General features: G+C 47.9%; 2 protein-coding genes across 2 annotated transcripts in view; one reads left to right on the top strand and one right to left on the bottom strand.

Annotated features, from left to right (window-relative positions):
- The window catches only part of LOC309382524 (uncharacterized protein), a gene marked incomplete at its 5' end in the record, with an annotated part of 469,143 nt that extends 465,913 nt beyond the window's left edge, over positions 1–3,230 (bottom strand). The window contains 4 exons of the mRNA XM_081934141.1: positions 522–621; positions 1,387–1,586; positions 1,762–1,899; positions 3,198–3,230. Coding sequence (XP_081790267.1) covers positions 522–621; positions 1,387–1,586; positions 1,762–1,899; positions 3,198–3,230 — 471 coding nt within the window. The remainder of the gene's footprint in view (positions 1–521; positions 622–1,386; positions 1,587–1,761; positions 1,900–3,197) is intronic.
- Positions 1–10,807, top strand: part of LOC309384775 (zinc finger protein 202-like) — a 152,686-nt gene that overhangs the window by 79,941 nt on the left and 61,938 nt on the right. The gene's annotated exons all lie outside the window — the stretch shown is intronic.

The raw sequence follows: 10,807 nt of genomic DNA, 5'->3' as shown, positions 1-10,807 counted from the left end.
AAAATAGGAGGAGGCATTCTATAGAAGAGAAGAGAGAGTGAAGGTAAGACCAATGGATCTTCCATTACCTCCTGAGGTGTCCCGACTTTGATCTTCCCAAGGGATCCTCCTGAAAAATAGCTCCTGAGGGGAATTTGATGGGTTCTTCTCTCCCTCAGGATCTCCGATCTCCACATTGCAGCCCTTCAAATAGGAGGAAGGAAAAAAGAAGCAGAATTAATGTACCTCACACAACACAAAGTGGATTCTTATATTCGGAACACAACCTCAAAGCCCCCAATATCCACCCGGGAGATTGAATGAAAAAACAATGGAAGAATATCCTAGAAGAATTGGTGAATTGCCACATATTATGAAGACCAGAGAAGATTGGGAAAGAGGGGTGAATTATTCAAACACATTCTCTAGTCCCTTCTGAGCTCCCTAAAGTCTCTCACCTTCTGCTCCTCTGACTGGCTCAGGAGGAAGCCTTCCGCCAGGGCCACCGCCTGGGAGCTGGTCTCTGCTCCACACTCCCGCACCCAGCCCTCCATCTCTGGGGGCAGAAGACCCAGGAGCTGCTCCAGAACCACCAGGTCCAACATCTGGGCTTTGGTGTGCTTTTCTGGTCTCAGCCATCGCCTGCAAAAGTCATGGAGTCGGCTGCAAAGTCCTCGGGGACCTTCAGCCTCCTGGTATTGGATGAAGTTCCAGGGCTGAACTTCGGAAGGGCGGATGGTTTCCTCCTCCAGGATCTTCTGCCCAGTCCTTGTCCAGGGCTTCCCCCCCTTCCCAGGCTGAGCAGCTGAAGGGCCTTTTCCGCTTCCCTCCTTGGCCAAAGGTTGTCTCTCCATCCTTTCTCTGTCTTGTAGAGCAACTCCAGGTGGGTCCAAGGTCTCTATATGCCTTTTCCTTCACGGAACCATTTGTGGTGCCGCAAGACGGATCTCTGCAAGTTATTCTGCTCTTTTTCCCCAAAAAAGAAAAGTTTGCCTCGCAAAGACCACAAATGGCTTCCAGTTTCAATATCTGAGATGGGAAGAAAAAGAAAAGCCAAGAATTAGAAAGTGGAAATTCAGCCACTGGAGAACCTTCACCCAACCTGCCCCAAGTGGCCCATCCCAGCGCAGGGCCGAGGTCCCCTTGAGCAGGGGCGGGAAGGAGGCAGCTGGAGAGGCCGCCCCGCTTCTCTCCCCGTCCGGGGACAGGATCGGGCCCTCCGGGAGCCTGGTGCGAATCCTGCCTCCTCCTCACCCGGCTTCTCTCCTCTCCTGCTGGGTCTCCGCAAGGCCGACCCTCCCCTACTCCCACTCGGGCTCTTTCCCGGATCCCCTCCGCCTTCCCGGCATCCCCCTGCAGGCAGAAAGCGGCTGGGAAAGATGGGACCCGGGAAGAGCCCCAACTCACCTGGGACACGTTTGAATGTCCTCCCGTAGCCTCTCCGCCTCCTGCGGAGCCTCACGTGTTAAGGAGAGCGAGTGCGGCGTCCTAGAGGGGCAAGGCTCCAGTGGGCCAATGGGGAAGCGCCGGAAGTTCCCTTCTTTTCCCCCTGGCGGATTTGGCGCAACGTGCCAGGATCGTAGAAAGGGCGGGAAAGAGGAGCGCGTCTGAGGGGAAGGGAGAGGGCTTGGATGATGGGCTTGGGAGTCGGAGGAAAGGCACTCTCAATGCCTCCCTGTCAGAGAAAGGCTTCGACGTCTCCAGAGGGGCCACTTTCTCCCTCTTCCTCTCCTTCCCGTCCGTGGAGATGGAGAAAAATCTCTCTGGAGGATTTGAACTCGCCTCCCTCAAGAACGGCCTGCCTGACAGCTCCGCGGAGATCGGAGGAGGTCTCCAAAGGAGCCAAATCCTGTCAGAAACGGCCGAGCGGTCAGAAGACGAGGACCGGGAGGTTCTCTGGAGAACCCCGCGTACTCCGGCCTGAAGGGGTGGGGGGGAAGGTGGGACACAGGCACGGAAGCCACAACCAGGAAAATGATTGGGGTTTTTAAATCTTTTATTTCCTTTAATTCCACACAAACAGCTGCCTTTCTCTGGTGATACGTCCCTGGTGCCCGCGGAAAGAGACTGAGGAGAAAGCGGGGGGGGGGGGGGGGAGAAACCGGTTCCAAGATGGAGGGAAACCTTGAAATCTCCGGATATTCCAGAAATTTTACCTCACAACGAGGCTCCTTCATCGGGAAACGAAGAGGGGGGGGGGGAATGGCGTCTCGTCTCCGGCTGGAGAAAAAAGGTGGAATTGCCAAAGTCAGAAAGGGAGATGGTGGAAAAGGAAGATAAAGCTGAACTATGAGGAGGAAGAGGAGAAAAAAGCATTTTCACGTAGGGATCGAGGGGGAAATTCGGCTCCAGAGATGAGAGTAAGAAGCTGAAGCCCTTTTGGGGACTCCCCCCCCCCCCCTTCCTCAGCTTCTCTCCCTCAGCGGAATTCCCTCCTTCAGGCGAAGTCACATAGGACTCTGCTCGGAAACAGATGACGCTCCAGCACGGAGAATTCTCATTGGCTCTGCCGCTTCTGCCCTCCCAGTCAAAAGTCCATTGGAGTCTAATCTCCGGCTGGAGAAAAAAGGTGGAATTGCCAAAGTCAGAAAGGGAGATCGTGGAAAACGAAGGTAAAGCTGAACTTTGAGGAGGAAGAGGAGGGAAAAATTTTTTTTCACGTAGGGATCGAGGGGGAAATTCGTCTCACGAGGCGCCACTGAAGCCCTTTGAGGAAATTGAAGGCGGGGGGAGGGAAGGATCGGAGGAGCCTCCTGATGTACAGCCCCCGCCCCCAAGACACGATCCTCCCAGGTGGCAGCTCAGCTGCTGCAGGGTATCTTCTACTCCCTCAGCCCCAGACAGTGGGTCCCAGGGGGAGGGGAGGGGGGAGACCGTCAGAAGCTCTCTGGGCTGAGGGGGAAGCCCTGTCCGTCCTTGACAACCCCCTTCTCGGCCTCTGCAAGCGGCACCCGACGGTCTTCCTCCCACTCGGAGCTTCGCCTGTCCGATTGAGCGGGCCTCGATCGACGCTTCCCTCCATTTATCTCCCTTCTCTCCGCGGTTGTTGGCAGCACAGCCTCTCCTCCAGCCCCACAAACACACCTTTCTTGCTCTTCGGTTAGGAGAAGAGCCTCACAGCCACTGGAAGGTCACTCCTATTACAGCCCCCATTATCCACGTCCAGAGTTTGCTCCTGGCAGAACTGCACAAATGGGGCTCTGGGGGAGGAGCCTCACCTGAGCAGGAGGATCAGGCCCAGGAAGGTCCATTTTGGCTCCCCCCACAGGGGAGGATGAGGTCCCCAGACCAGGAGGTGTGGAAGGGGCTTACCTCACTGGACATTGATGGGGGCCTCCACGCTGGCATGCTCCACCTTGCAAGCCTAGAGGTCCTCCTACTGGGTCTGAGTCTCCAGCATCACCTGGAGCTGGTAGGTCCAGTTGGGAGGGAAGGGGGAGAAGGTGGGACAGGAGAGACACAACAGGACCCAGAAGAGAAGACCAAATTGGTTGCCACCTAATGTCACATGGGACTGACGGTGGCCAGAGCCTTGGCAATCCTTGGATTCCAGGATGGACCAAGGCTTTGGCAGGGCCATGCCAAGATACTTGCTGAGGGGAGGATTTGGAGAAATGCAGAGGGAGACAACTCCCAGACCAAGCTCTGCCTGCAACTGGCCAGCCTCCTTCCAGCCAAAGGAACTGGCCATTCCAGGGGAAGGTGGTAGAGAGGGGTCCAGCTCCCAGATGGCAGCTTGCCTGGGATGGAAAGGGAAGGTGTGGACAGATGGAGGCTGAGATCAGGCAGATCCGAGGATCAACTCAGAACATTAGACGAGATCCCTCCTGATCTCTAATTCTTAGATGGATTAATGGTGGACAGGTCTGGGTGAGCCCCCCCCCCTTAAAAATTCCACACCAGCTCTGAGTACTTTGGTAACAATGTTTCTAACTGTTGTTTTAAATAACTGTTAATTCTATGATGCTGAAGAACATTCAATTTGTTATTTGTAATTTAAAGTAGGGATCTAATCTGGTTGCCACCCAAAGAACAACATTTCAGGTGTGGTTTTTTTTTTTCATAAGCCCATTTGTATCTTAAAACATTAAAGATCTTTGTGGAACAGCTAAAAAGAAGGAAGTGGTTTTATAGTTCAGGAATGGGCTTCCAGTTTGCGTGTTGGGATGATTTTTGCCCTCCAGGGAAACCTCCTGAAGCCTCCGAAGGGCGAAAAACAGCAGAATGTGCAAAACGGGAGTTTGGGAATGGATGTCTGGTTTGCACGTTGGGCCGTTTTTTGCCTGGGATGGAAAAGGGAAGGTGTGGACAGATGGAGCCGTTGATGGCCTCTGGAGGGCCTCCTGGAGATGGGGGAGGCCATATTCTCCCTACCCGTGCTCCAAGAAAGCTGTGTGCACATGTGCAGGCCAGGAGGAATGTACGCGCACATGCGCAGGGGGCACAGCGCAGGGAAGGCATTAAATTATGGGGGTGGGCACGCAAATACATGCAATAGTGCATGTGTGCTTTTGGCACCCGAGGCGAAAAAGGTTCGCCATCACTGCTATATAGTTTCACCTGAGTGTGGATCGTTGTATGAGAAGTAAGAAGACTGTCAGGGTTCCAAATAGCATCCAAAGTTAAATCAGAGTCCAAGGCAAAGTATTGCTCAAAGTTCCAATTTATTAAGACAGCGATGTTGGCATATCTGGGAAAAGCCGTATCTGAAAGCTTCCCGGTTTTCCCCATACAGTTGAAAGTTCACCATCTTGACCCACACTCATCAGCCCATCACATGGTCCAATCTTCCACTGCCATGCTGGTAGTTCCACTCATCCAGTCCTGGTCAAAGACAAAGGATGACCTGGGCTTTCTAGAATGGAATTTGGTTTTGGCTACATAGCATCTAACTCCATACAAACCCCCCTCCCATTTTGCCACAATAGAAAAGGCATAGTAAAATAATAGAAAGTGTGGAAGGCCAAAGAACCAAGAGGAATATGGCTGCAGGCCTGACAATGACCATTCTGAGAAAAACTCTTTCAATATTCCATGCATTTATATGGCTTCTCTCCTGTGTGGACCCTTTTATGGGAAATAAGATTACTTCTTTGAGCAAAGGTCTTTCCACATTCCATACATTTATATGGCTTCTCTCCTGTGTGGATCATCTTAAGGGAAATAAGATTACTTTTTTGAGCAAAGGACTTTGTACATTCCATGTATTTAAATGGTTTCTCTTCTGCGTGGAGCTTTTTGTGTCTTGTTAGTCCACTGCCATCAGTAAACGTCTTTCCACACTCCATGCATTTAAATGGTTTCTCTCCTATGTGGAGCTTGTTGTGGCTTCTAAGGCCATTGCCATCAGTAAACGTCTTTCCACACTCCATGCATTTAAATGGTTTCTCTCCTGTATGGTGCTTTTTGTGGCTTCTAAGGCCACTGCCATAAGTAAATGTCTTTCCACACTCCATGCATTTAAATGGTTTCTCTCCTGTGTGGAGATTTTTGTGGCTTCTAAGGCCACTGCCATGGGTAAACGTCTTTCCACAATCCATGCATTTATATGGCTTCTCTCCTGAGTGGATCCTTTTATGGGAAATAAGAGTACCTCTTTGAGAAAAAGTCTTTCCACATTCCATGCATTTAAATTGTTTTTCTCCTGTGTGGAGGTTTTTGTGTATAGTAAGTCCACTACTATAAGCAAAGGTCTTTCCACACTCCATGCATTTATATGGCTTCTCCCCTGTGTGGATCATGTTATGGGAAGTAAGTGTACTGCTATGAGTAAAAGTCTTTCCACATTCCATGCATTTAAATGGCTTCTCTCCTGAGTGGATCTTTTTGTGGCTTCTAAGTCCACTGCCATTATTAAATGTCTTTCCACACTCCATGCATTTATATCCCTTCTCCCCTGAATGGATCTTTTTGTGGTTTCTAAGTCCACTGCTATGAGTAAATGTCTTTCCACACTCCATGCATTTATATGGCTTCTCCCCTGTGTGGATCATCTTATGAGAGGCAAGTGTACCTCTTTGAGTAAAGGTCTTTCCACACTCCATGCATTTATACGGCTTCTCCCCCGTGTGAATCATCTTATGAGAGGCAAGTGTACCTCTTTGAGTAAAAGTCTTTCCACAATCCATGCATTTATATGGCTTCTCCCCTGTGTGGATCATCTTGTGAGAAATGAGATTACCTCTTTCAGCAAAGGTCTTTCCACACTCCATGCATTTAAATGGCTTCTCTCCTAAGTGGATCGTTTTGTGTCTCCTAAGACCACTGCCACGAGTAAACGTCTTTCCACACTCCATGCATTTATACGGCTTCTCCCCTGTGTGGATCATCTTATGGGAAGTAAGTGTACTGCTAAGAGCAAAGGTCTTTCCACATTCCATGCATTTAAATGGCTTCTTTCCTGAGTGGATCATTTTGTGTCTTCTAAGTCCACTGCCATGAGTAAATGTCTTTCCACACTCCATGCATTGATATTCCTTCTTTTCTGAGTGGAACATTTTGTGCTTTTTAAGTCCACTGCTTTGAGTAAATGACTTTCCACACTCCATGCATTTATATGGCTTCTCCCCTGTATGGATCATCTTATGAGAGGTAAGTGTACCACTTTGAGTAAACGCCTTTCCACACTCCATGCATTTATATGGTTTCTCCCCTGTGTGGATCCTTTTATGGATAATAAGTTGCCTGCTTGTTCTGAAACATTTTCCACATTCCAAACATTCATAAGGCTTCTCATTTCTGTCAATAGCTTTTTGAGATGTAAGGAACTTATTTCCAGGAGAAAGAATGACTGTCCCATTGTAATTTTGTCCTTTGTGTCTTCTTATAGCATCTTCTCTTTTGTTTTGGGTTAAATAGTGTTCATTTACTTTAGCTTTGATTAGCTTCACACTTTTTCCAGTATATTTTTTCCTTGTTTTCTCTTTTTGGGCAAGAACGTTTTGCATCGGAGCATCAGTGGAACATGAGCTTTCCTGATTCCAATTCTTTGACTGGTTTCTCTCATGGCTTTCAAATTCCATTCGAATTCCAAACTTCTGCATTTCATCTTTAGCATTAATCACTTGGAACAGTTCACAGGAATCTTGATTCTTTTGCCCGTTATTACCTTCAAAGCAAAACAGAAATGAAAATGATAACAAGGTTAGAGAAAAAGATCGAAGTGTAGAAAGCCAAGTGAATTTACTTCTGAATTTCTCCAAAATTCCATTAGGTTGTACGTTGCATGCTTACAGGTGTGTGTGTGTGATATAAAGATGATGATTTCTATATTCATGAGTCATGAAAACTTTGAAAATATCTAGGACACATATCTTTCTTTACAATTATCTCTATATATGCAAAGTGAAGCAAAAGAATAGAACAGAATTGGGAAGGACCATGGAGGTTTTCTAGTCCAACCCCCTGTTTAGGCAAGAAACCCTACACCAGCTCAGACAAATGGTTATCCAATATCTTCTTATAAACTTTCAGTGTTGGAGCATTCACAACTCCTGGAGAATTTTAACTTCCCCGAGGCTGGTGGGAGGAGCTGCTGGCTGTGAGCGGAGTCTGAGGGGAAGAAAGATAGAGTGAAACTACCTCCATCACATTTTAATTGCACAGAAGCTGGGGAGAGGAGCTGCTGCTATGAGGGGAGTCTGAGAGGAAGCACAGAGAACAAAGGTTGAGTGAAATTGCCCCATTCCATATTAACATCTATGAGGCTGGTGGGTGGAGCTGCTGGCTGTGAGAGAGGAGTCTGTGAGAGAGTACAGAGGACAAAGGTAGCGGCCTGCTCGTATAAACCAAAAATAGCACTAATGCATTCAGGTTTAGTGCGCTTGAGATTGTGATTTTATTTTATTTCAAAATGACCGGCTTAGTTCAGTGTAATACTTGTTTTGCAGCTATCTTTCGCAGTACTATTTTCAAATTTGGATACCGTCCTCTTTGTAAACAAATTACTAGTCTACATGGACCGATTACCTATCTAGAATCTCTCATCTGTGGTCTCCAAGTAATAATTAGGTACCCAATTCAGTCATCCCACCCTATTGAGCTGCTGTGCTATCATCCCCCTCTACCACAAAGATCCTGCAGGAGAAGGGCAGTATGGACAACCGTGGGATTTGGTGGGGTGAGAGCTGTGTCCCTACATAAAAAATATAGTGACCTTGCTGACCTTAATAGGGACACTAAAGTGATAGGCCAGGGTAATTGTAATAATGATAAACCAAATAAGCAGGGGATCGTGGTCCGAGATGAAAAACTTACCTTGGAAAGTGGAAAGTGTGATTCAGGTACTACACACCAGTCACACAAGAAGAGCAAGGTATACAAAAGAGACACCACCTTCTGGTTGGTGATTCAATTGTAAGGGATGTAAATTTAGGAAAGGATATGTAGGTTTTGAAAGAGGTCAGGTGTCCGCCAGCTGCTACTGCCAACAGAGACAAGAGGCGTATTCTTAAGATTGTCAAGAATGTCAGTAAGGACTGTGATGTTGATGCTACTGTACATCTTGGCACAAATGATCTGTCCCCAAAAGATGTACTTTCTGTGCAAAATGATTCCAGAGCTTGTGGTAGTGGCTTATCTTTTCAGAGGTTTTATCAGTATATAAGGAACAAAAGGAAAAGGCCAGAATGTAGCCTTTATGTGTTTAATGTGTTGCTAAAGGAGTGGTGTAAAAGGGAAAGCTTTTGTTTTATTAGTCAGCTGGTCCAATGAAAAATTGTACAAAAGAGATTCCACTTCCGGTTTCTGTGGACGAAGGACATGTTGTCCGTCGCTCACCGTCCTAGTGGGCTCTCCTGACTCAGGAGGGGGGGCACAGGGTGCCTTGTAGGGGCGTCCTGCTGAGAGGGCGGCTTGCTGGAGCCCCCTGGAGCGGCGGCGGTCGCAGGGGGGCTGCCAGCTTTGCCCTAGGCACCGGGAGGCATTTGGGGGGTGCGCATGCCACGCGTGCCTTCGTCCTGAGGAGATCGGAAGAAAATGTTCTACGTGAAGGCAACAGCAGAAATGCGGTGAGGGGGGAGTTCCCCTGGGGTCTTTTTATTGCTTCTTGAACAACTAAGTAAATAGGGATTAGCAGTTTTTTCTAAGACTCTTTGATCTTGGTAAAGTGTTAAGATTGGAGAGGGGGGCTTTTCTCCCCCCCCCTCGGAAAAGCGGCTTTATACAATCTCACTCTCGGAGGAGAGAGAGAGAATTGGGAAAAAACTCCTTTGATATTCACTTCTTTTAAGCAATGGGATAATGATTCCTTTGAACAATTGCGAAAGAAAGAAAGTGAGCTGACCTAATAAACTATGAATGGAAACTTTTTGAATGGTTGCTCTCCGATCCCTTGAGAGGGCTGAGCCAAAATGGCGTTTCCTCCCCGGTTTTTACTGCCACTACAAATGAACTGTCATCTTTGAAAAATCTTCTGGGTTGGAATTACAAAACCCCAGTGAACCCTAGAGGAATCTCTTTGTATAATCTTCCTTGGATTGGGAAAAATTGACTACAACTGGAGGGGAGCTGTATTGAAAGACTAATATCCCACATTGGACTTTGCCTGCCTGTGGATCCCCCCTGATGGTGCACTTCTGCAGACGCCATTTTTTCTGTCTAGACTTATAACTTTCTCTGAGTTTTGCAATGCCTGCAAAAAATTGTACAAAAGAGATTCCACTTCCGGTTTCTGTGGACGAAGGACATGTTGTCCGTCGCTCACCGTCCTAGTGGGCTCTCCTGACTCAGGAGGGGGGGCACAGGGTGCCTTGTAGGGGCGTCCTGCTGAGAGGGTGGCTTGCTGGAGCCCCCTGGAGCGGCGGCGGTCGCAGGGGGGCTGCCAGCTTTGCCCTAGGCACCGGGAGGCATTTGGGGGGTGCGCATGCCACGCGTGCCTTCGTCCTGAGGAGATCGGAAGAAAATGTTCTACGTGAAGGCAACAGCAGAAATGCGGTGAGGGGGGAGTTCCCCTGGGGTCTTTTTATTGCTTCTTGAACAACTAAGTAAATAGGGATTAGCAGTTTTTTCTAAGACTCTTTGATCTTGGTAAAGTGTTAAGATTGGAGAGGGGGGCTTTTCTCCCCCCCCCCTCGGAAAAGCGGCTTTATACAATCTCACTCTCGGAGGAGAGAGAGAGAATTGGGAAAAAACTCCTTTGATATTCACTTCTTTTAAGCAATGGGATAATGATTCCTTTGAACAATTGCGAAAGAAAGAAAGTGAGCTGACCTAATAAACTATGAATGGAAACTTTTTGAATGGTTGCTCTCCGATCCCTTGAGAGGGCTGAGCCAAAATGGCGTTTCCTCCCCGGTTTTTACTGCCACTACAAATGAACTGTCATCTTTGAAAAATCTTCTGGGTTGGAATTACAAAACCCCAGTGAACCCTAGAGGAATCTCTTTGTATAATCTTCCTTGGATTGGGAAAAATTGACTACAACTGGAGGGGAGCTGTATTGAAAGACTAATATCCCACATTGGACTTTGCCTGCCTGTGGATCCCCCCTGATGGTGCACTTCTGCAGACGCCATTTTTTCTGTCTAGACTTATAACTTTCTCTGAGTTTTGCAATGCCTGCAAAAAAGGCCCCCCTTCCTAAACCAGCATCGGCTCCATCCTCTTCTGTCTCAAGTCCTGTTCCCCAACAAACACAACTATCTTCCTTCTTACAACCTAAAGCCTCCGAGGGGGAACAGCAGTCTCAAGAAATGTTTCATCAAATGTTCCAGACACTCTTAAAGGGACAGGACGAAATAAAAAAGCAGTTGGCGGACTTAAAGGAACAACTCAGAGAGAATCAACAACAGACTTTACAAAATAGTCAGAAAATAAATGCGCTGGAGGA

This window comes from Natrix helvetica (genome assembly GCF_964273705.1).
Source record: "Natrix helvetica genome assembly, chromosome: 1".
NCBI classification, from domain to species: domain Eukaryota; kingdom Metazoa; phylum Chordata; class Lepidosauria; order Squamata; family Natricidae; genus Natrix; species Natrix helvetica.
The sequence above is the reverse complement of the archived record's forward strand: the minus strand, read 5'-3'. Positions and strand labels throughout refer to the sequence as shown.